The sequence below is a fragment of the Salvelinus fontinalis genome, chromosome 32, assembly GCF_029448725.1.
Source record: "Salvelinus fontinalis isolate EN_2023a chromosome 32, ASM2944872v1, whole genome shotgun sequence".
Taxonomy (NCBI): Eukaryota; Metazoa; Chordata; class Actinopteri; order Salmoniformes; family Salmonidae; genus Salvelinus; species Salvelinus fontinalis.
In genome coordinates, this window is record NC_074696.1 from 21774052 (window position 1) to 21800063 (window position 26012).

Here is a 26012-nt window from a genome sequence, read left to right on the forward strand (position 1 = left end):
AATAGTTTTCTATTTGTGCATTTATTGTCCACCAGGACAGAAAGATTACGCTGCACGTTTTGTACATTCTCTTTTCAATTTACCTCACGTCCCAAGTCTATTGTTGCTTATCTAAACAAAGTTGAATGAGTATCAGTGGTAACTCACAAAATAATGTTATTGTATTGAGTTATAATATCACATTTGGGAATAATTTCGATTATAATATTTCTACAAAATGGCTGCGATGCAAATCGGGTAGCCTGCCACACAAGCGGACACAATCAAAACCTTGCGTTTAATTTAAAATGATACAATTAATAATTAACTAAAATTCACAACATAAATTAAGTACAAAAGGAGAGTCTTTGGCCAATCACAAGGATAAATAATGTGCTATCTGGTCTTTCACCTGTTACCTTTCAACCCTCAGTTGTGAAAGGCAAAATGGCAACGTCCATACCAGGCGTTGGAAGGATTTTATGCCGTGTGTATACTTTACTTTTACAGATTTTTCGGCAGAATAAGATATTTGACAATTATTTTCTATAGTGTGTCAGATAAGCGAAAACTAGGACTTCCGCTCTACACATACGTTACACAGATTATCAGATCACGAAACAGTGACCGAGCTAACGTTACCGTCGGTTAATAAACACTGGCCAGTTAAAGCTAGCGAAGTTACAGCTTTCGCTTGCAACATAGTGATCTACATACCAGTACCTGACCAGTACATTGTGTACTGCGTATGCATATTCACTGTACATCATCCAATGCAACCCCCGTAATATGTGTCACATAGAACCATAGTCTATGCCAATGTATTAGCGTCATTGTCTTGTGGACTGTACAGTACACTGTATTTGAAGTTTTGCACTTGATGACTTGACTGACAGTCACTGTATTTGTTTGGTTTCTAGCTTCCAAAGAGCTTACCTGTCAGGCTTTGGACCCAGGCTGTGTTTCCAAGTGTGAAGTCCAGCCTCTCTCTGTGCACTGCAGCCTAACCTGAAATCCTCAGTGACGCTGCTGTGGCAAGGACAGACCATGGGGCTACCTGGAGAGCAAAGGTATGGAGATTAGAGATTGTATGTATTTTCTATGCACTCTGCTGTTTTCTATGCACTCTGCTGTTTAAGGGATGGTTCCTTGGAACCAGAATAAGCCTACTCCTTGTTCCTGCCCTAGAAAGCATGCTCAATGGAGTGTAATTAATTACTGTTAATCCATCCATATCTGTGACCATTGACTTTGTGTCTGTCTACCTGTCCTATTTCTAGAGTACATAGAGCGCTATGGACAAGTCCAGTGTGGTCTGACTAAAGAGGAACCAGAAAGGAGGGATTCCCCCTCAGAAGACACGCAAGACCTGCATTGTAGGTGTAACAGTGGTGGTTCTGTAACCTTGCCTGAGACCTGGAGACTTGTGGCAGCTCTCCGAGTTATTGTCTAGGCTTTTTTGGAGAGTGCACAGATAATCAGAGGATGTCTACCATGATGCTGTCTGCTCTGTGTTAGGCTATGTAACTCCATATTATTATTATATTCTCCACCAGACAGACAGTCACACGAGTTCGTACTGTTAGGTGACCTAAACTGGGATATGCTTAACACCCCAGCCATCCTACAATCTAAGCTAGATGCCCTCAATCTCACACAAATTATCAAGGAACCTACCAGGTAAAACCCCAAATCCGTAAACAAAGGCACCCTCATAGATATCATCCTGACCAACTTGCCCTCTAAATACACCTCTGCTGTCTTCAACCAGGATCTCAGCGATCACTGCCTCATTGCCTGCGTCCGTAATGGGTCCGCGGTCAAACGCTCCGTAAAACACTTCAGCGAGCAGGCCTTTCTAATCGACCTGGCCTGGGTATCCTGGAATGATATTGTCCTCATCCCGTCAGTAGAGGATGCCTGGTTATTCTTTAAAAGTGCTTTCCTCACCAACTTAAATAAGCATGCCCCATTCAAAAAATGTAGAACTAAGAACAGATATAGCCCTTGGTTCACCCCACACTCGACTTCCCTTGACCAGCACGAAACATCCTGTGGCATTCTGCATTAGCATCGAATAGCCCCCACAATATGCAACATTTTCAGGGAAGTTAGGAACCAATATACACAGTCAGTTAGGAAAGCAAAGGCTAGCTTTTTCAAACAGAAATTTGTATCCTGTAGCACAAATTCCAAAACGTTTTGGGACCCTGTAAAGTCCATGGAGAATAAGAGTACCTCCTCCCAGCTGCCCACTGCACTGAGGCTAGGAAACACTGTCACCACCGATAAATCCACGATAATCGAGAATTTCAATAAGCATTTTTCTAGGGCTTGCCACCGCAATTGTTGCAATCCCTATTACTAGCCTGTTCAACCTCTCTTTCGAATCATCTGCGATCCCTAAAGATTGGAAAGCTGCTGCGGTCATCCCTCTCTTCAAAGGGGGAGACACTCTAGACCCAAACTGTTATAGACCTATATCCATCTTGCCCTGCCTTTCTAAGTCTTTGAAATCCAAGTTAACAAACAGATCACCGACCATTTCAAATCCCACCATACCTTCTCCGCTATGCAATCTGGTTTCCGAGCTTGTCATGGATGCACCTCAGCCACGCTCAAGGTCCTAAACGATATCAGAACCGCAATCGATAAAAGACAGTACTGTGCAGCCGTCTTCATTGACCTGGCCAAGGCTTTCGACTCTGTCAATCACTACATTCTTATCGGCAGACTCATATAGCCTTGGTTTCTCAAATGACTGCCTTGCCTGGTTCACCAACTACTTCACAGATAGAGTTCAGTGTGTCAAATCGGAGGGCCTGTTGTCCGGACCTTTGGCAGTCTCTATGGGGGTGCAACAGGGTTCAATTCTCGGGCCGACTCTTTTCTCTGTATATATCAATGATGTCGCTCTTGCTGCTGGTGATTCTCTGATCCACCTCTATGCAGACGACACCATTCTGTATACTTCTGGCCCTTCTTTGGACACTGTGTTAACAAACCTCCAGACGAGCTTCAATGCCATACGACACTCCTTCCGTGGCCTCCAACTGCTCTTAAATGCTAGTAAAACTAAATGCATGCTTTTCAACTGATCGCTGCCCGCACCCGCCTGCCCGACTAGCATCACTACTCTGGACGGTTCTAACTTAGAATATGTGGACAACTACAAATACCTAGGTGTCTGGTTAGACTGTAAACTCTCCTTCCAGACTCACATTAAGCATCTCCAATCCAAAATTAAATCTTGAATCGGCTTCCTATTTCGCAACAAAGCCTCCTTCACTCATGCTGCTAAACATACCCTCGTAAAATTGACTATCCTACCGATCTTTGACTTCGGGGATGTCATTTACAAAAAAAACTCCAGCCCTCTACTCAGCAAATTGGATGTAGTCTATCACAGTGCTATCCGTTTTGTCACCAAAGCCCCATATACTACCCACCACTACGACCTGTATGCTCTCGTTGGCTGGCCCTCGCTTCATATTCGTCGCCAAACCCACTGGCTCCAGGGTCATCAATGTCTTTGCTAGGTAAAGCCTGGCCTTATCTCAGCTCACTGGTCACCATAGCAACACCCACCCGAGCACGCGCTCCAGCAGGTATATTTCACAGGTCATCCCCAAAGCCAACTCCTCCTTTGGCCACTTTTCCTTCCAGTTCTCTGCAGCCAATGACTGGAACGAATTGCAAAAATCACTGAAGCTGGAGTCTTATATCTCCCTCACTAACTTTAAGCATCAGCTGTCAGAGCAGCTTACCGATCACTGCACCTGTACACAGCCCATCTGTACACAGCCCACCCAACTACCTCATCCCCATATTGTTATTTATTTTTTATCTTTTGCACCCCATTATCTCTACTTGCACAGGATCATCTGCACATCTATCACTCCAGTGTTAATGATAAATTGTAATTATTTCTCCACTATAGCCTATTTATTGCCCTACCTCCCTAATCTTACATTTACACACACTGTATATAGATTTTTCTATTGTTATTGACTGTACGTTTGCTTTGTCTTGGCCAGGACGCATTTGTAAATGAGAACTTGTTCTCAACTGGCTTACCTGGTTAAATAAAGGTGAAGAAAAAAAAAAAACTCTAATCACTATTTCTGTTTTGTTTTCTTCAGAGGAGACAGGATATGTGGGAACCCTTGTCCAATTTGTTGAGACACCATCATCCAATATCAGGTTTGGTCTCTCACATTTACTCATGGCATATATACACACACAATCATTATGAGAAATGTAAAATTAGATGGTATTACCTTTGATTTCGTTAGTTTGATTTAACAAGCTATTCAATGTTATGTTTGGTAAGCAATGGACCATTGTCTTTCTGCAGAATGTGAAGCTGCTGCAAAAGTTTATAAGCCCATATACAGGCGTTGTGTATGACCCCACATGGACAGGTAAGATGGTTTCTATTTATGTCATGTGTATAGAATTCTATGAATGAATCTGAATCAACCATGCTGAATTCAGTAGGTGTTATCTAAATGCTTGCTGGTTTCATCGAAATAAGTTGTCTTTGATTTGATGAATGATGAGTTGACACAGCCAGGAATCTGAGAGGCTGCCAATAGGTGTTTAAGTGATGAAAACAGTCCTGCATAAAGTAACATCTGGTTCAAAACCAACACTTTTTGCGAGGTTTGAGGTAACCAAAGTGCCAAATTTGTTATTCTACATTTTTATCCAGGAGTGTCAGAAACAGAAAAAGTAACTCAATCAGGCGATTGGCACTGCAAGAGACCAGAGTAAGTTCAGCCTCTGTGACTAAGAGGAAATGCTAGAGCAGTACAGTAATGAAGAATGACATTTTTGTGACCAGGTTAACGGTTCAACAATGCCACCAAAAGAGAAACTGCAGTTCCCTACAGTACATAAATATTATCCATATTTCCAGGGCTACTACCCGTCCAGGTTCCTCATGTGGACTTCTCAGGGGAGGACTATTCCAACCCCCATGACGCAGTTGGCTCGGCCCCTCCTCCCCCACCATGACCCCTTGGTACAGGTGGTACCACACCATACAGCCAGACGAGACTGAAGTGGCTCAAGTCAAGAAGACCAACGAGGCCTATTTGACATAGACTAGGGCCTTAGAGGAATCATGGTGAAATTATTCTTTGTGATTTAATTTGGACTTTCTGGAAGTAGTAGAGCACTGGTAGATCATTGTACCATCTAAACTGCATTGTGAAATCTTTTCCATAACCAAAGATATTGTATTTTCAGATGGTGTACAAAACCAAGATGCTAAAAGTAAACTTAAGCATAGAAATAGCGCACAGAACGTATTACTGCTTCTTGGACTTGCTTTCAGCGAGTGAAGATTCACATTTCTGTGAATTTGGTCAGGTCACACTAAAAGTTACATATTGCAGCTTTAAAACAAGTTATAAAATATTCTTTTCATGGCAATATCGCTTTTATTGCTTTTGGGAGAGTTTTGCTAAAACATGTCACAGATCACTGATTCATTCCAGCCACTTATCCTCACAGGCTACAACTTAATCTAATTGTATTTGTCACATACTTTGTAAACAACCAGTGTAGGCTAACAGTGAAATGCTTACATCTACTTTGTGCATGACAAGTAATTTTTCAACAATTGTTTACAGACAAGATTATTTCACTATCACAATTCCAGTGGGTCAGAAGTTTACATACACTAAGTTGACTGTGCCTTTAAACAGCTTGGAAAATTCCAGAAAATGGTGTCATGGCTTTAGAAGTTTCTGAGAGGCTAATTGACATAATTTGAGTCAATTGGAGGTGTACCTGTGGATGTATTTCAAGGCCTACCTTCAAACGCAGTGCCTCTTTGCTTGACGTCATGGGAAAATCAAAAGAAATCAGCCAAAAAAATGTAAACCTCCACAAGTCTGGTTCATCCTTGGGAGCAAGTATATACACCATGGGACCACGCAGCCATCATACCGCTCAGGAAGGAGATGTGTTCTGTCTCCTAGAGATGAATGTACTTTGGTGCGAAAAGTACAAATAAATCCCAGAACAGCAGCAAAGGACATTGTGAAGATGCTGGAGGAAACAGGTACAAAGTATCTATATCCACAGTAAAACGAGTCCTATATCAACATAACCTGAAAGGCCTCTCAGCAAGGAAGAAGCCACTGCTCAAAAACCGCCATAAAAAAGCCAGACTACGGTTTGCAACTGCACATGGGGACAAAGATCGTACTTTTTGGAGAAATGTCCTCTGGTCTGATGAAACAAAAATAGAACTGTTTAGCCATAATGACCATGTTTGGAGGAAAAAGGGGGATGCTTGCAAGACAAAGAACACCATCCCAACCGTGAAGCACGGGGGTGGTAGCATCATGTTTGGGGGTGCTTTGCTGCAGGAGGGACTGGTGCAATTCACAAAATAGATGTCATGAGGAAGAATGTGGAAATATTGAAGCAACATCAAGATGTCAGTCAGGAAGTTAAAGCTTGGTCGCAAATGGGTCTTCCAAATGGACAATGACCCCAAGCATACTTCCAAAGTTGTGGCAAAATGGCTTAAGGACAACAAGGTCAAGGTATTGGAGTGGCCAACACAAAGCCCTGACCTCAATCCTATAGAACATTTGTGGGCAGAACTGAAAAAGCGTGTGTGAGCAAGGAGGCCTACAAATCTGACTGTTACACCAGCTCTGCCAGGAGGAATGGGCCAAAATTCAACCACCTTATTGTAGGAAGCTTGTGGAAGGCTACCTGAAATGTTTGACCTAAGTTAAACAATTTAAAGGCAATGCTACCAAATACTAATTGAGTGTATGTAAACTTCTAACCCACTGGGAATGTGATGAAATAAATAAATCATTCTCTACTATTATTCTGACATTTCACATTCTTAAAATAAAGTGGTGATCCTAACTGACCTAAGACAGGGAATTGTTACTAGTATTAAATGTCAGGAATTGTGAAACTGAGTTTAAATGTATTTGGCCAAGGTGTTGTACAATAAAGACATTGTAAGATGCAAAATCCATTTTATTTAATTGCCTTTTTGTCTGTAGTAAATACTTGATCATACAGGTGTCAACATGTTTATTCCCAGTTAATAAGAGCTTGGTTTCTACATGTGTGAATCCAGTGGTAATGTATTGCCATTTCCTCTATAATAGAAATACTTCAGCATATTGCTCTTTCTGTCCCATTGTCACCTGGGTGAGACATGCCCACTTGTCAAATTCTGAATTCCAAAACACACCCTATCTTTTCAGATATACAGTTGTGTGGAGGGGGACAAGGTGGCAAATTGGACTAAAGAAAATGTATGCATATCATAGGCGGAGAGGATACTGCAGTACACCAGGGGTGTATTCTCAATACTCTTAACATGGCTTCCTTGCCACACCTTTCTTTGAATAAACTGATTTGGGAGACTTCAGCCATGATGCTTATTCAAATAAGTGGTGTACAATCAGGAGAGACAAGGAAACAAAGCCACTTTAGACTATCGAGATGCACTCCAGCACTGAACTGATGACATGGCCAGCTTCAGTGGTACGTTATTTTGCATTACATTTCTATTTCCTCCTGGGGTCTGTTCAAAATGGCACCCTATTCCCTACATAGTGCAGTATTTGACCAGGGCCCATAGTGCTCTGGTGGAAAATGGTGCAGTACAGGGAATAGAGTGCCAATAGAGCCCTGTTTCTGGAGTAGGTAGGTCACTCTTTGACCTTGTGGACCAGGGTCTCCCCCAGTGATTCCAGGACCTCCCGTTTGTAGTCCTCGAAGTCCCCGTCTATCTGGTTGACAGACCGGTCCTCCACCACCCACAGCTGACAGGCTGTCTCAGTGATCAGCCGGGCATCGTGGCTCACAATGATAACCGCTATGGAGGGACAACAGCAAGGAATGAACATGTCACATATGAGAAACACGGTCAGAAGAGTCTACCGAAAGGCACTATCAGCAGCATGCTAATTATGTTGACAGACATTTTATTTATGCCACCACCAATGTTCCCAGCTCCCCCGGGAATGCCCCGCAGGAAAAATATCAGCATGCGCAGAGGAGCATGAGATTAGTTAAGTTCAAAGGGGAAAACTAGTTAGCACATTTCCCTCTACTGTGCGAATTGTGATCAAATCAACATACCGAAACAAAACGAACAATGCAATAGATTTTATTGTAGGCAGAGCACATTGCAGTCGGATTCTATTGCATTGACAGACACGATTCAGGCCCATACTTTACACAAACTGGTGTGCCATAACCAATCAGACCTCAGTATCCCTATATGCAAATAGACCATTGCCATTTACTCTTAACTCGACTGTGTTTACAGCATGAGTGGTCGAGAGTAGATGCGCTTGTTTTGAGCTGAAAGCAAGAGCTGCATGTAGCCAGGTGTGTACATTTGTTCATATTCTTTGCTAGTGAGTTATTAGCCCAGTTATAGCTAATTTCTAGTCAACAATGGGGCAGTGGTTGCTTCTTACAAGAGCACAAAAGTGTGCATTTCTAGCCATCTTTGAAAAGCAAGTTAGGTAAAGAGCAGTGTTGTATTTTGAGAAAGGCTTGAATAAGCTAAGTAGTCAATCGGCAGAGGGTAGCATAATTTGTCTAATTCTCTGTAATAACAGTATGGTAATAATTCATTTTACACTGAACAGAAATATAAACGCAACATGTTTCATGAGCTGAAATAAAAGATACCAGAAATGTTCTAGACGCACAAAAAGCCTATTTCTCTCATTTTGGGCACAAATTTGTTTATATCCCTGTTAGTGAGCATCTCTCCTTAGCCAAGATAATCCACACTTGTCAGGTGGATGGATTATCAAGAAGCTGATTATTATACAGCATTATTACACAGGTGTACCTGTGTAATAAAATGCCACAAAAACATGCAGTTTTGTCTCACAACACAATGCCACAGATGCCAATTGCACTCTCCCTCAACTTGACATGCTGACTGCATGAATATCCGCCTGAGCTGTTGCCAGAGAATTGAATGTTCTTTTCTCTACCATAAGCTGTCTCCAACATTGTTTTAGAAAATTTGGCAGTACGTCCAACCGGTCTCACAACCGCAGACCAGGTGTATGGTGTCGTGTGGGCGAGCGGTTTGCTCATATCAACGTACTGAACAGAGTGCCCCATGGGAGGGATGGGGTTATGGTATGGGCAGGCATAAGTTACAGACAAAGAACACAATTGCATTTTATCGATGGCAATTTGAATGCACAGAGATAATGTGACGAGATCTTGAGGCCCGTTGTTGTGCCATTCATCCGCTGTCATCACCTCATGTTTCAGCATGATAATGCATGGCCCCATGTCTCAAGGATCTGTACACAATTCCTGGAAGCTGAAAATGTCCCAGTTCTTCCATGCCCTGCATACTCTGTTACCCAATGAGCATGTTTTGGATGCTCTGGATCGACGTGTAAGACAGCGTGTTCCAGTTCCCGCCAATGTCCAGCAACTTCGCACAGCCATTGAAGAGGAGTGGGACAACATTCCACAATCAACAGCCTGATCAAATCTACGTGAAGGAGATGTGACACGCTCAATGAGGGAAATGGTGGTCACACCAGATACTGACTGGTTTTCTGATCCACGCACCTACCTTTTCTTTAAGGCATCTGTGACTAACAGATGCATATCTGTATTCCCAGTCCTGTGAAATCCATAGATTAGGGCCTAATTAATTCATTTCAATTGACTGATTTCCTAATATGAACTACAGCTCAGTAAAATCTTTGAAATCGTTGCATGTTGCGTTTAGATTTTTGTAAAGTTGTTTCTTGCATCAATTTGTTTCAGTCACCTTGTCTGAAGGACAAGTGGATAAACAGGTTCATGTCAATCCTTACATGTTTTCTTTCCAAAAATCTCATGGAATGTAGAACCTACATTTAACACTACACATTGGCTGCTACTGTAGAATGAATCTGAAGCTATTTCCATGTTAATATATTATGGGATATTATGCATTTTCCAATTTTTTTTAATGGTAGGCCACTCTGATAGGCCCACATTATGATCAAATAGCCACAGTAGCCTAATTGGCCACTATTAAAACTGTAGCTTAAAGCAGGTACAGCCTCAGTGTTCACAGTAAACGCGCGCCAGAAGTTACACAGAATTTTCACAACGTTCAAGTTTGTGCTCAGCAGACCTGAAATTTGCTCAGTGCTGAAAACAATTAGAGGGAACATTGGCCACCACTACCCATATCTGAGGTTACTTTCTGATCCTACATTTAAACAAAAGATACCCTCAAAATCAAACAGCCTCTCATATTTGTGTACATACCTCCTTTGTACTCATTGATCGCTTCTGATAAGGCATCGATCGACTCAATGTCCAGGTTGTTAGTAGGCTCATCCAGGATGAGAACGTCAGGTTGCCGACAGGCCAGCTCAGCGAATACCACTCGGGCTTTCTGACCACCTGGATGGAGAGGAACATAAACAGATTGGCAATGGATGATGGTGTGCGTGTTTGCACATGTGTGTGCATGCATGTTTCTAATCCTAACCTGATAGCTTGGAGATCTGGATGGTGTGTGCGTGACTCTCCAGTCCGAAGCGGCCCAGACACTTCCTGCTGTCCTGGTAGGGCAGGTTGAAGTTCCTCTGGAGGTACTCTGTAGCTGCCTCCTCCATGTTCAGCTGGTCAGCATACTGTTGGTTAAAGAAGCCCACCTTCAGCCGATGGTTCTTTCTCATCTCCCCCTTGGTCTGGAAGGCAAATCAACACACATTTAGTCTGACACACAGACATCAGTGAAAAAGCAGATGCCGTATTTGCATTTGTAAGGATACTTCTGTTGTTTTTGTTTGGAGGCAAACTCACTGGATTTAACCTGCCAGTGAGAAGTAGTAGTAGGGTACTCTTCCCGACTCCATTGGGTCCAACTATACAAACTGAACAAGGATAAAGAGGTGTCAGGTATAGTATGGAGGCTAATGACATGGCCCAGGTTTTCAAACAGAAATAATTTCTCCATACTTCTAGTCTCCATGTCGATACCAAAGTCCACATTCTTGAAGAGCGGTTTGTGTCCCTCAAAGGCAAAGTCCACACCTGAGACAGACAGAGAGCGGAGGGTTAACAGGGATATACAAAGAAAGAGAGGAAGAGAAAAAAAGAGGGAGAACTCACTGTGCAGTCCGAGGATGGGAGGAGAGAGAGAAGGGGGGTTGGGAAAGGTGAATTTGACAGTGTACTCTTTGGGTCGTTTGAGCAGCTCTGTTGCTTCCTGACTCTCCTCTTCCACCCCTCCCTTCTTCTTTCCCTTCGCCTGCTTCCTGGTCAAGGTTTCCTTAGTCTGCTTCTCCTAGAGAGAGATAGACAGAAAACATTGGATGATAGGAGAAGTACAGAGAGACTGACAGAGATCCAGGTAGAACCATGTCTAAACAGAGGTAGCTGAACTAAACTTACAGCCTGTTTGGTGGACTTCCCTCCAGCCTTGAGATCCTTGAGCTTCTTCTCCTGTTTGTCGTACTGTTTCTGGAGCTCCTTCTGCTTCTGAACGTACATCTTCTTAAACGTCACTGAGGGAGACAGAGTGAAAAATACATTTTAGTAAATTAGCAGACACTCTTACCCAGATGTAGTGCAACAGTTCATCTTAAAATAGCTAGGTGAGACATAGCTCAGTCATAAATAACCAAATTTCAGTTGTATTAAGTACATTTTGTGTCAATAAAGTGGTTATCAACTGTCGAAAAAAACAAGTGTGAGGGTTAGATGCCTCTAGCATGCAAAATACAACTGATGCTACTCCTGGAGAGATCAGATACATTTTCTACATTAATAGAACACACACAAAAAATTGCAACATACGACAATTTCAAAGATTTTACCAAGTTACAGTTCATTAGGCCTTAAATCAATGGATTTCACAGGACTGGGAATACAGATATGCATCTGTTGGTCAAAGATACCTTAAAAAAAAGTAGGGGTGTGGATCAGAAAACCAGTCAGTATCTGGTGTGACCACTATTTGCCTCATGCAGCGACACATCTCCTTCGCATTGAGTTGATCAGGCTGTCGATTGTGGCCTGTGGAATGTTGTCCCACTCTTCTTCAATGGCTGTGCGAAGTTGCTGGATATTGGCTGGAACTGGAACACACGTCGATCCAGAGCATCCCAAGCGTTGGTCAATAGGTGACATGTCTGGTATGCAGGCCATGGAAGAACGGGGACAATTTCCGTTTCTAGGAATTGTGTAGATTCTTGCGACATGGGGCCATGCATTATCAGTGAGGTGATGGAGGTGGATGAATGGTACGACAATGGGCCTTCAGTATTTCTGAGCTTTCACATTGCCATCGATAAAATGCAATTGTGTTCGTAGCTAATGCCTATCCATACCATATCCACACCGCCACCACGGGGTACTCTGTTCGGAACATTGACATCAGCAAACCTCTCGCCCATACAACTCCAAACACACTGTTTTCCATCTGCCCGGCACAGTTGAAACAGGGATTCATCTGTGAAGAGAACACTTCTCTAGCGTGCCAGTGGTCATCTAAGGTGAGCATTTGCCCACAGAAGTCGGTTATGCCCCCGAACTGCAGTCAGGTCAAGAACCTGGTGAGGACAACGAGCACGCAGATGATCTTCCCTGAGACGGTTTGTGCAGAAATTATTTGGCTGTGCAAACCTACAGTTTTATCAGCTGTCCGGGTGGCTGGTCTCAGTCGAAACCCGCAGGTGAAGATGTGGAGATCCTGGGCTGGCGTGGTCTGCGGTTGTGAGGCCGGTTGGACGTACGGCCAAATTCTCTAAAATGACGTTATGGTAGAGCGTTATGGGGCTTATGTTAGAGTAATTATCATTCAATGCTCTGGCAACAGCTCTGGTAGATATTCCTGCAGTCAACATGCCAATTGCATGCTCCCTCAAAACTTGCGACATCTGCGGCATTGTGTTGTGTGACAAAACTGCACATTTTAGAGTGACCTTTTATTGCCCCCAGCACAAGGTGCACCTGTGTAATGATCATGCTGTTGAATCAGCTTATTGATATGCCACACCTGTCAGGTGGATGGATTATCTTAGTAAAGGAGAAATGCTAACTAACAGGGATATAAACACATTTGTACACAACATTTGAGAGAAATACATTTTTTGTTGTGTTGAAGTATTTCCAGGCTAATAGTTTGTGGGGAAGGAGAAAGAATGTACATAGCTAATACTCACAGTAGTTCCCTCTGTAGTAGTAAAGTTTCTGGTTGTCCAGGTGAACAATGTCAGTACACACATCGTCCAGGAAACTCTGGTCGTGAGACACGATGAGGAGAGTCTTCTTCCAGCCCTGAAGGTAGCTAGGTGGAGAGATTGATATATTAGCCACTGTAGTGTATCATTCACAGATGCAGGGCTGAAAGGAGACCCATTGAGTAAGCAGCTGCATGTTGTGTGGCCTATCACTGTGTCCTGTCCCTGTGAAATAAATTATATTTATGTAAAAGACTGTGTGTGGTGTGCCCTTACTTGTTGAGCCAGATGACAGCGTTGAGGTCAAGATGATTGGTGGGCTCATCCAGCATCAGCAGGGTGGGCTCCATGAACAGAGCTCTGGTAGGAGAGAGAGCCACAGGAAGCTTAGGTTAGAGTTTTCACTGCTGTTTTTATCTCTGTTATCCTTTTGTTTTATTATCTCTAAAAGTGACTGTGCAAAAATGCACTTTTAAAAAAGTAGCTAAAGAAAAAAACAATTGAAGCAATTGCCATATAGCTAAAATCTCTAAATCAAATCCTTTCAGATCTATATAAGTGCCTAAGCAGGGCTAGGGGGTCTACAGATATAGGATCTTCATTTGACCTATGTTGTCACGTTAAAATAATCCTACAGCAACAGGATTTGAATGTTAAGTCCATAACGTTGCTTGATTGGTGGTTATGCTATTAGCTGGCCAAAACTGGGTTACATGAAAAGTGCGATACTGTTAATAACCATGTGGTAGTGTGGGTTTTCAGTGAATTTATTGAAATCATGAAACTCATCTGCATTTTAAATTCTCAGCAACAAAAGAGTGATCAAATTAAGATCATACACCTGGATTTCCAAAAAAGTCTTACCTGGCAAGTGAGACTCTCATCCTCCAGCCTCCAGAGAACTTCTTGGTAGCTCGATTCTGCATCTCTGGGGTGAAGGAGAGACCAGCCAGGATACGACGGGCTTTAGCCTCCGCTGCTGCTGCCCCAATAATCCTCAACTCCTCATAGACCTGGTTGAGACGGACACACAATATGTAGACAAGCAGTGTCTTAGTCTATTGACAGATATTACATTTCTGTCTCAATGCAGCCTAAGAGACAATAACTCCAAAGTATGTTACCACAGTCTGAATTTAAAAACGGTGTATCCAATACATTATTATAGAAATTAGGAAGTGGATATTTCGCCAGGCAGATCTAACTGTATTTTATAAATTGTTTATATTTTATTTAACTAGGCATTAGGGTTTCATAATACTTCACCATACCTTGTCCAGTCTCTCAGCCACGCTGTCTTCTCCTTTCTCCAGCAGAGCCTGGAGTTGTCTCTCCTCTTCTAGGAGCTTCAGACGCCTCGTGTCTGCCTTCAACACAGCCTGGACCGCCGGGGTGTCATCAGCTATCACCTCTATGGAGAGAGACATAGGGTGTTAGAGAGGGGGGAGAGAGGGTTGGGGTGAAGGGAGAAGAGGAGTAGAGAGAGGAGTGTTGAGACAGGGGGTAGGGACAAAAGACATGCAAACAGATAGATGATGAGAGGGAGACAGAGAGAGAAGGGTATGATGGGGTGGGTGGGTATTCTTCAGAGGGCAAGTGAAATACCTTGCTCACAGAGCAGCACATCGATGTTAGGAGGGATACTGAGAGCTCTGTTGGCAATATGTTTCAGGAGAGTGGTCTTCCCCTTCCCGTTAGGTCCAACCAGACCGTAGCGTCTTCCTGCCACCACCAGGAGATCTGCGTTGACAAACAGCTCCTTCCCGTGAGCTGATATACTGAACCTCTCCAGCTGGGGGAGACATTAAAACACTGAAACCCCTACAGGTGAACTCTGATACTCATAGAACTTCATGGATTCCCACTTGACATTCTGCAGGCAGGATGGGCAACTGGCAGCCCTCAGATCAATTTCCATTTTTGCTTTTAATTAAGAACTCAGTTGGGGTGTCAACTTACTGTTACACATTAGAGCAGTAGAATACACAAAGTGCAATTTCGAAATTTGGTTGTGCATTAGCAGTTTTTCTCTTGTTATGTCAGTCACTGATAGTAAGTCAGTCAGCAAATCAAAAAAATGTTAGCTGACATAGCTGGCCGCCTATCTAAACACACTATCATGGTCGAATTAACGTCCGGGGTGCCCCCATTGATTTTGTTAGTCAGTCCCAATCAGATATCATATTCAAAACTGAAAACATTTCTCTCCACCCAATGGCAAAATGTGTAGAATTACAGGAAATTAGTTATAAAACTGAAAAATCTTCTCTGCCCATGGGGTTTTGTGGCCCCCACCCCCATCAAAGTTGCCCATCCCTTTTCCCTTTTCTACAGTATAGAATGGTTGAAGGGACTACCTCATACTGTCTACTTAGAAAGAAACATTTAATACATTTTCTTCAGTATTCAAGAACTATGTTCTATTAACTTTTCACTTAATTCTTCAGAATAAAGTAACACTAGAAGAGTTGAGACGGTCTGGTCACCTTGATATCTGATGCATTCTCCAGCATGGCCTGCCTGGAAGACAACTCAGCCTGGGACACTGAGAAATCGCCCTCGATGGCGTTGGCAGCACGCACACTGGCCACCTGCTTCTCATATTCTATCTATAAACACAGAGGCATGGACACACACTTCCAACGAATAAAAAGCTTCTTCTGTGTCTGGTCGAGCATACACTACCGGTCAAAAGTTTTAGAACACCTACTAATGCAAGGGTTTTTCTTTATTTGTACAATTTTCTACATTGTAGAATACGAGTGAAAACATCAACACACATATGGAATCATGTAGTAACCAAAAAAGTGTTAAATCAAAATATACTTTATATTTGAGATTCTTCAAATAGCCACCCAGACAATGGCGCCCGGAAGAAATGGCAGCAGTTTTACGGGCGCCCAACCAATTGTGCTATTATGTGGGGGGTTTTCGTGTTATTTATAACTTATTTTGTACATAATGTTTCTGCAACCGTATCTTGCGGCAAAAAAGAGCTTCTGAATATCAGGACAGCGATCACTCATCTCGGATTATACAAAGATTTTTTGTTCAACAAGCAAGACACACAGGACATTCTCCAAACACCCGACAGGGCCAACATCCCCGTTTTTTGCAAGAGGAAGCGACGCAGGTACAAAGGACAAAGAGCCGGATGCCTGGTCAGAACACGGAAAAGGCGAGTGGGAAAGCTGCCGTTACCGTCAATACTACTCACCAACGTGCAATCATTGGACAATAAACTAGACGAGGTACGACCACGAATATCCCACCAACAGGACATCAAAAACTGTAATATCCTATGTTTCACGAAATCGTGGCTGAATGACGAGATGGATATTCAGCTAGCGGGCTATACGCTGCACCGGCAAGCTAGAACAGCTCACTCCGGTAAGACGAGGGCACGAAATCTAAGGAAGTCTCTAGATTTTGCTCGCCTGAAGTAGAGTATATTGTGATAAATTGAAGGCAACACTACCTGCCTAGAGAGTTTTCAGCTATACTTTCGTTGGATGTTTATTTACCACCACAGACAGATGCTGGCACTAACACCGCACTTAGTCAGCTGTATAAGGAAATAAGCAAACAGGAAACCACTCACCCAGAGGCGGCGCTCCTAGTGGCTGGAGACTTTAATGCAGGGAAACTTAAAACAGTTCTACCAAATTTCCATCAACATGTTAAATGTGCAACCAGAGGGAAAATAATTCTAGATCACCTGTACACACACAGAGACGCGTACATTTACATTTACATTTACATTTAAGTCATTTAGCAGACGCTCTTATCCAGAGCGACTTACAAATTGGTGCATTCACCTAATGACATCCAGTGGAACAGCCACTTTACAATAGTGCATCTAAATCTTTTAAGGGGGGGGGGGGGGGGGGGGGCAGAAGGATTGCTTTATCCTAGGTATTCCTTGAAGAGGTGGGGTTTCAGGTGTCTCCGGAAGGTGGTGATTGACTCCGCTGTCCTGGCGTCGTGAGGGAGTTTGTTCCACCATTGGGGTGCCAGAGCAGCGAACAGTTTTGACTGGGCTGAGCGGGAACTGTACTTCCTCAGTGGTAGGGAGGCGAGCAGGCCAGAGGTGAGCAGGCCAGAGGCGTACAAACCTCTCCCTCGCCCTCCATTTGGTTAATCCAACTACAACTCCATCCTCCTGATTCCTGCTTACAAGCCAAAATTAAAACAGGAAGCACCAGCTCTATATAAAAGTGGTCAGATGAAGCAGATGCTAAACTACAGGACTGTTTTGCTATCACAGACTGGCACATGTTCCGGGATTCTTCCGATGGCATTGTGGAGTACACCACATCAGTCACTGGCTTTATCAATAAGTGCATCGAGGACGTCGTCCCCACAGTGACTGTACCCCAACCAGAAGCCATGGATTACAGGCAACATTCGCACTGAGATAAAGGGTAGATCTGCCGCTTACAAGGTGCGGGACTCTAACAAGAAATCCTGCTATGCCCTGCGACAAACCATCAAACAGGCAAAGCGTCAATACAGGGCTAAGATTGAATCATACTACATTGGCTCGGACGCTCGTGTTATGTGGCAAGGCTTGCAAACTACTACAGACTACAAAGGGAAGCACAGCCGCGAGCTGCCCAGTGACACAAGCCTACCAGACGAGCTAAATCACTTCTATGCTCGCTTCGAGGCAAGAAACACTGAGGCATGCATGAGAGCATCAGCTGTTCCAGACGACTGTGTGATCACGCTTACCGTAGCCGACGTGAGTATGACCTTTAAACAGGTCAACATACACAAGGCTGCGGGGCCAGCCGGATTACCAGGACGTGTGCTCCGGGCATGTGCTGACCAACTGGCAGGTGTCTTCACTGACATTTTCAACATGTCCCTGATTGAGTCTGTAATACCAACATGTTTCAAGCAGACCACCATAGTCCCTGTGCCCAAAAACACAAAGGTAACCTGCCTAAATGAATACAGACCCGTAGCACTCACATCTGTAGCCATGAAGTGCTTTGAAAGGTTGGTAATGGATCACATCAACACCATTATCCCAGAAACCCTAGACCCACTCCAATTTGCATACCGCCCAAACAGATTCACAGATGATGCAATCTCTATTGCACTCTACACTGCCCTTTCCAACCTGGACAAAAGGAACACTTATGTGAGAATGCTATTCATTGACTACAGCTCAGTGTTCAACACCATAGTACCCTCAAAGCTCATCACTAAGCTAAGGATCCTGGGTCTAAACACCTCCCTCTGCAACTGGATCCTGGACTTTCTGACGGGCCGTCAGGGTAGGTAGCAACACATCTGCCACGGTGATCCTCAGCACTGGAACTCCCCAGAGTTGCGTGCTCAGTGCCCTCCTGTACTCCCAGTTCACCCACGACTGCATGGCCAGGCACGACTCCTAAACCATCGTTAAGTTTGCTGATGACACAGCAGTGGTAGGCCTGATCACCGACAACGATGAGACAGCCTATAGGGAGGTCAGAGACCTGGCCGTGTGGTACCAGGACAACAACCTCTCCCTCAACGTGATCAAGACAAAGGAGATGATTGTGGACTACAGGAAAAGGAGGACCGAGCACGTCCCCATTCTTATCGACGGGGCTGTAGTGGAGCAGGTTGAGCTTCAAGTTCCTTGGTGTCCACATCAACAACAAACTAGAATGGTCCAAACACACCAAGACAGTCGTGAAGAGGGCACAACAAAGCCTATTCCCCCTCAAGAAACAAAAAGATTTGGCATGGGTCCTGAGATCCTCAAAAGGTTCTACAGCTGCAACATCGAGAGCATCCTGACTGGTTGCATCACTGCCTGGTACGGCAATTGCTCATCCTCTGACCACAAGGCACTACAGGATAGTGCGTACGGCCCAGTACATCACTGGGGCTAAGCTGCCTGCCATCCAGGACCTCTACACCAGGCGGTGTCAGAGGAAAGCCCTAAAAATGGTCAAATACCCCAGCCACAGATTGTTCTCTCTACTACCGCAAGCGGTACCGGAGTGCCAAGTCTAGGACAAAAAGGCTTCTCAACAGTTTTTACCCCCAAGCCATATGACTCCTGAACAGGTAATCAAATGGCTACCCGGAATATTTGCATTGTGTGCCCCCCCCAACCCCTCTTTTTACGCTGCTGCTAAGCTGCCTGCCATCCAGGACCTCTACACCAGGCGGTGTCAGAGGAAAGCCCTAAAAATGGTCAAATACCCCAGCCACAGATTGTTCTCTCTACTACCGCAAGCGGTACCGGAGTGCCAAGTCTAGGACAAAAAGGCTTCTCAACAGTTTTTACCCCCAAGCCATATGACTCCTGAACAGGTAATCAAATGGCTACCCGGAATATTTGCATTGTGTGCCCCCCCCAACCCCTCTTTTTACGCTGCTGCTACTCTCTGTTCATCATATATGCATAGTCATTTTAACTATACATTCATGTACATACTACCTCAATTGTGCCGACCAACCAGTGCTCCCGCACATTGGCTAACAGGGCTATCTGCATTGTGTCCCACCCACCACCCCCTCTTTTACGCTACTGCTACTCACTGTTCATCATATATGCATAGTCACTTTAACCATATCTACATGTACATACTACCTCAATCAGCCTGACTAACCCATGTCTGTATGTAGCCTCGCTACTTGTATAGCCTCGCTACTGTATATAGCCTGTCTTTTTACTGTTGTTTTATTTCTTTACCTACCCACTAGCCTGTAAGTAAGCATTTCACTGTAAGGTCTACTACACCTGTTGTATTCGGCGCACGTGACAAATAAACTTTGATTTGATTTGCCTTGTTGACAGCTTTGCACACTCTTTGCAATCTCTCAACCAGCTTCATGATGTAGTCACCTGGAATGCATTTCAATTAACAGGTGTGCCTTGTTAAAAGTAAATTTATGGAATGCCTTTCCTTCTCAATGCTATGGAGCCAATCAGTTGTGTTGTGATGAGGTGGGGTATACAGAAGATTATTTGGTAAAAGACCAAGTCCATATTATGGCAAGAACAGCTGAAATAAGCAAAGAGAAACGACAGTCCATCATTACTTTAAGACATGAAGGTCAGTCAATGCGGAACATTTCAAGAACTTTGAAAGTTTCTTCAAGTACAGTCGCAAAAACCATCAAGCGCTATGATGAAACTTACCGTCACAGGTAAGGAAGACCCAGAGTCATCTCTGCTGCAGGGATACATTCATTAGAGTTAACTGCACCTCAGATTGCAGCCCAAATAAATGCTTCAGAGTTCAAGTAACAGACACATCTAAATATCAACTCTTCAGAGTAGACTGCGTGAATCAGGCCTTCATGGTCAAATTGTTTCAAAGAAACTACTACTAAAGGACACCAACAAGAAGAAGAGACTTGCTTGGGCCAAGAAACACGGGCAATGGACATTAGACAGGTGGAAATTTGTCTTTTGGTCTGGAGTCCAAATTGGAGATTCTCGTTTCCAACCGCCATGTCTTTGTGAGACGTGGTATGGGTGAACGGATGATCTCTGCATGTGTATTTCCTACCGTAAAAGCATGGAGGAGGAGGTGTTATTGTGTGGGGGTGCTTTGCTGGTGACACTGTCTGATTTATTTCGAATTCAAGGCACACTTAACCAGCATGGTTACCATAGCATTCTGCAGCGAAACACCATCCCATCTGGTTTGCACTTAGTGGGACTATCATTTGTTTTTCAACAGGACAATGACCCAACACACCTCCAGGCTGTGTAAGGGCTATTTTACCAACAAGGAGAGTGATGGAGTGCTGCATCAGATGACCTCCTCGCCTCCCCAATCACCCGACTTCAACCCAATTGAGATGGTTTGGGATGAGTCAGACCGCAGAGTGAAGGAAAAGCAGCCAATAAATGCTCAGCATATGTGGGAACGCCAAGACTTTTGGAAAAGCATTCCAGGTGAAGCTGGTTGAGAGAATGCCAAGAGTGTACAAAGCAAAGGGTGGCTATTTGAAGAATCTCAAATATAAAATATATTTAGATTTGTTTAACACTTTTTTGGTTTTAACATGATTCCATGTGTGTTATTTCATAGCTTTGACATTTTCACTACTATTCTACAATGTAGAAAATAGGTCAAATAAAGAAAAACCCTTGAATGAGTAGGTGTTCTAAAACTTTTGACCGGTAGTGTATGTATAGACTGGTTACCATTTTCTTTTTCTTCTTCTTCTCCTTCTTGCTCATGTTGGCAAAGGGGTCGTCACCTTTCTCCTGCTCCTGCTCTGCAATCACGTCTTCAGCACACTGACAGCAGAGAGGGAGGCAGACAGAGGGAGAGACAGTTCTATGAGAGGGAGTTAGGCGTTCTATGGCGGCTCTACATGCTATGTATGACCCTTCCATATAGCAGACTCAGATTAGACTATAAAAACACACCTTCATTGTGTCGTCTTCATCGTCTTCACCCTCTTCATCTTCGCTGCGAGGCGGGCGAGCAGGTTTGTTCATCCTCTGAATGGGACAAGTCACACAGCATTATGATTTTACAGAAACTACCTTGACAAGACATGAAGTGTAACTGTGACCCATACACTGTGGCCATGCATTATATTGGCCTGCATTCTTGACAGTTTACAGGGACTTGGTCACACTATACGTCGCTAACCCAATATTATTTTTTCAATCGAATGCCATCCCTACATTCCAGAAGGAAAACAGTTTTAAACAAAGCTTGTGTTGTTAACACCAGAGAGAGCTCTTCACTCACCTTGGGCTGTTCCTTCTTGCCTTTCTTCGGCTGAGGCTTCTCCTCCTCTGCTTCATCCTCCTCAGTTGCCTACAAGGGAAGAGAAAAGGAGAGTTTCTCATTTAGTTCTCAACATAATGCTGAATCCCAAATCAATACTCTCTGGATACTCCAGTAGATCTAAAATGATTTGATAGGTGTAAGCAATATTCCACCAAGCCAATCAGAAGCATGACCTTGGGTGTTGTTTTAGCCTCTGGGTTCTTGTTCTTTTTCACAGCTTTTTTCTCATCCTTGTCTTTCATCTCTTCCTCATCATCAGAGGGAGCCTGGTATTATGTAGTAAAAATAGAGTGAGGCTCCATGTCTGGGAACAAGTGAGATCAGACTCACACGGTTTTATTGTATTGAGTATCTCAGTGGGTTAGATCTGCAGATATGAGGTGTGCGATGAGAAAGACGTCAAACAAAGAGTATAGTGGAATAAAAGGGAATGGATTGAGAGGGGAATGTGTTAGTGAACATTTAAAATGTGCTGCCTTCTGTTATCAACCCTGTTGGATGGGAAACAGACAGGCACAGGGGCGAAGGGGATGAAGAAAGGGGAAAGGAGAGGGAAGGAAAAAAGTGCAGAAGGAGAAGAAACATTCCATCACCCACCTTTGCTTTTGGCTTAGGTTTATCTTTTTTCTTGCCCTTCTGCACCTTCTCAACCTCCTGTGTTAAAGTATTAAAGACGCACGGACACGCACACAGATACACCAGTTCCTTCATATTAGACATGTCCTTACACCAGAGCACCATGTCATTATGAAGAAAAATAACATGCTTGTTTCAAATCATTAGATTCTAAGTGCCTTGCAAGCCCCAACCTTTCTGGCCAATGCTAATTTGTCCAAAGCATGTAGATGAAATGCATTTAAAATATATATATATTTAGGAATCACTAAGAATATGGATGTGAACATGTGTAGCAGGTCTTATTGTAAGTCTGTGATGAAATCCAAAAGAGAAGAGAAGACAGTAGAAAAGGAAAGAACGATACAATAGGAGGGATGGCTGAATTAGTAAACAAGCACATTCTTAGAGCTGCCTGGACCTTTGAAACGAAAAGTATCAATAGAATCAACATTCAAAGTCAGAGAACATGATACATAAACATAAGAAGCAAACCCCACACACACCTTCATCCGTCTCTCTTCTTCATCATTATCATCCTCCCCTCCAGCCACTCCATCATCACCATCACTGTCTCCCTGACTGAGAGCTGCAAATATGTTCCCGGCCTGAGACAACAAAAATAACAAATACAATTTAAAAGTGGATTACAGCATAGTCTCCCCTCAAAATCTAATAGAATAGGACAGTGATCAAATATGCTAAGACTGTAGATATAGTGATCAAGACTGTTGCATGCACAACACGCTCACCTTATTTCCCTTGCCTTTTCTGGGGGCCACAACTGAAATAAGTGAGAGAGCAAGAAGTTGATGAAAATCTAGCTAAGCTATCAACTCCGCACATTTCCAGCTTGAAATGTATACATAATTTACGTTTGACAGACTTACTAAGCAGTTAACTTACCCTCCTCTTCCTCGTCCTCACTGGCTTGCACTGACAGCTTCTTCAGTTTCTCCATCATATCCTCGTCATCATCATCGTCTCCCTCTCCACCTTTACCTTTCCGCCGGTCTTTCTTTTTCTTCTGAGGCTGAGAGCAAGAGAGATTATATTAGATGGGCATGAAGGTTTACATGATAACTACTAGGGTTAGGTATTAGCAGGGAGGGACCACACGAAACACATAGGTCACGATTAAAAAAATATATACATATATATATATATATAAATATATATATATCATGATTTTCTATGTTGGAGATTCAATACTGCAAGCTAGCTACCACTCTGGCTAGTAGTGGCTACCTCCCCAACCTCTTCAAGCTCATCTTCTGTCTTTCAAGAGAGCAAATTAGGTGGGAAGGGAAGAAACATAACAATTATGTAATAGGTGGACCTATTAATGACAACATATCACTGGACATCATGTTATTGATACATACAGTATTGCAAATAGAAGTAATCCAACTGAAAATGACCTATATGATCATCTGTATTAGTCAAGGAAAACAATTACCTGCTTTCCTTGAGTCTCCTTCGCCACAAGTCCATCCTCTTTTTTGTTATCTGTGGCCAGCTCATCAAAGAACTGTGTGAGAGAGTGTGACAGTCAATGAGAGATGTTGATACATTTTGTTTAACGTGTTCACACATCGACAATTACATTTTCTTTCTCACCTCATTCAATCTACTCAAAATATCACCAAAAGAGGTATACTCACACTCTTCTTCCCCTTCTTATCCTTCTTTCCTTTCTTAACTGATTTTTCTATAGAGGGGAGAGAAAATGTAGGTAACAAAATTATTAAGTTTGTCATCAACATATGGATGCACTGAGTGACAAAAGAGAGGGTCTGAATGAGCCAGAGGGGGAGCCCGTTATAAGGGGAGCGGGGGCTGGCGCATTTTCAGAATTACTTTTGTCAACACTGCAGTTCTTCTAACAATGCATATGAGCTATGACAGAGCTAACCTAGCCTTCATGACTTCAATGAATGAGAAATTCATAACTAGCCATGACCCTGTGTTGATTATTCTTCCGCAAAGGACCCCTTTTACATGTTGAAGTGTGTCTCTAACGTTACTTGACTGTCAAGTACAGAACAAGCAATCATTTGTCTGACAATTACAAGGAATGCATATGGCATTGCATCATTTTCAAAACATTGATAGCAAGTTAGCTAACGTAGTTTCTAGGTAGTTAACCATCGCTAATGCCACACTGTTGTCAAAATAATCCCTATCATATGACAGCCAGGACAGCTACTTGTTAATGAAATATCACATTGATGCACAATAGCTAACGTTAACAACTGTGGTGCAGTGGCTGGAAAGGATTCAGTTGTAACCGTTAGCTTAGCTGCTAACAATTAGGTACCTGCCGCCGCTGGTGGGGCTGCTCCCTCTTCTCCTTCCCATTCTGCATCTTCTTTTGCTTTCTTGGGCATTTTCGTCTATTTATTTATACGTATATTAACAGATAACCACCTGAATGTGTCTTCTAATAACTTAAAATCAGTGGTAAGAGTGGCTGTCAGTGAAGCGCAAGTGTTTTGTCACAACATGCGGCCTGAGAATTTCTCTCTTCATGACGTAGCGAGAGCACCACCAAAGAGGAAGAAGCAAAGCGAGAGGCCTAGCTCAACGACGTGTATTAAACACATCATTGGCCCAACTCGGGCAAAAATCTGTCTTCTCTAGAAGGTGGCATTCTTTCGTTTCTTTCTCTCAGCAAGCGAGGAGTTTTCGTATGGAGGTCAATGAGTGTCGAATTTGGTCCATAAAAAAATCTAATGGCGTAAACAGTAAACATTACACTCACAAAAGTTTAAGAGGAATAGAGACATTTCAAATATCATATTGTGGCTATGTACAGTTTATAACAATGTGAAAATAGTAAAGTACAAAAGGCAAAAATAAATAAACATAAATATGGGTTGTATTTACAATGGTGTTTGTTCTTCACTGGTTGCCCTTTTCTTGTGGCAACAGGTCACAAATCTTTCTGCTGTGATGGCACACTGTGGTATTTCACCCAATAGATATGAGTTTATCAAAATTGGATTTGTTTTTGTGAGTCTGTGTAATCTGAGAAAGTATGTGTCTCTTATATGGTCATACATTTGCCAGGTTAGGAAGTGCAGCTCATTTTCCACCTCATTTTCTGGGCAGTGTGTACATAACCTGTCTTCTCTTGAGAGCCAGGTCTGACTATGGCAGCCTCTCTCAATAGCAAGGCTATGGTCACTGTTTGTACATAGTCAAAGCTTTCCTTAATCTTGGGTCAGTTACAGCGGGCATTCTGCCACTCTCTCCATTGAATATAGGCGGTTGACTTCGACTACCCTCGTCGAATATTTAAAAAGTAACAATTAAATGTATCCACAAATCCAAAGAAAGGATAGGCGGCGCTAGACAGCCCGCCGAAACGCTTTATGGACAACGACTCCCATTGTTAGGGCGTCGACACTAGTATCTTGTCAGT

The 26012-nt window shown here is 43.2% G+C and overlaps 1 protein-coding gene and 1 long non-coding RNA gene across 5 annotated transcripts; one reads left to right on the forward strand and one right to left on the reverse strand.

Moving 5' to 3' along the window:
* Positions 1-380: 380 nt before the first annotated feature.
* On the forward strand, positions 381-6994 carry LOC129830914 (uncharacterized). Of its 3 annotated transcripts, XR_008755653.1 has the most exons (7): positions 382-466; positions 900-1049; positions 1260-1355; positions 4122-4182; positions 4337-4403; positions 4694-4751; positions 4901-6994. It is a non-coding gene; the product is annotated as an uncharacterized LOC129830914 (long non-coding RNA). The 3 variants fall into 3 exon arrangements; XR_008755652.1 differs by lacking the exon at positions 4694-4751 and having other exon boundaries at positions 381-466; positions 909-1049; XR_008755651.1 differs by lacking the exon at positions 4694-4751.
* Positions 6976-25153, reverse strand: LOC129830912 (ATP-binding cassette sub-family F member 1-like). 2 transcript variants are annotated; one of them, XM_055893738.1, is made up of 24 exons: positions 24906-25152; positions 24250-24296; positions 24045-24116; positions 23492-23618; positions 23338-23369; positions 23092-23193; positions 22568-22624; positions 22144-22236; positions 21929-21997; positions 21598-21672; positions 21370-21465; positions 15689-15811; positions 14808-14994; positions 14474-14613; positions 14067-14215; positions 13479-13562; positions 13185-13309; positions 11413-11525; positions 11131-11305; positions 10978-11052; positions 10822-10892; positions 10505-10706; positions 10279-10416; positions 6976-7846 (listed from the first exon to the last, which is right to left on the reverse strand). In XM_055893738.1, the coding sequence occupies exons 1-24, from the start codon at positions 24973-24975 to the stop codon at positions 7680-7682; spliced, it is 2589 nt and encodes an 862-aa protein (XP_055749713.1). In that variant the 5' UTR covers positions 24976-25152; the 3' UTR covers positions 6976-7679. The 2 variants fall into 2 exon arrangements, with proteins under 2 accessions (XP_055749713.1, XP_055749715.1); XM_055893740.1 differs by lacking the exon at positions 22568-22624 and having other exon boundaries at positions 24906-25153.
* Between the last annotated feature and the right edge of the window lie 859 nt (positions 25154-26012).

What these genes read in the sequence shown, in the direction of transcription:
- LOC129830912 (XM_055893738.1), bottom strand. Translation starts at nt 24,975, where the DNA reads ATGCCCAAGAAAGCAAAAGAAGATGCAGAATGGGAAGGAGAAGAGGGA. An exon ending in GCTGTCATCTGGCTCAACAA is followed by an intron (nt 13,310 to 13,478) that starts GTAAGGGCACAC and finishes CTCTCCACCTAG; the next exon opens with CTACCTTCAGGGCTGGAAGA. An exon ending in TCCCATCCTCGGACTGCACA is followed by an intron (nt 11,053 to 11,130) that starts GTGAGTTCTCCC and finishes TGTCTGTCTCAG; the next exon opens with GTGTGGACTTTGCCTTTGAG.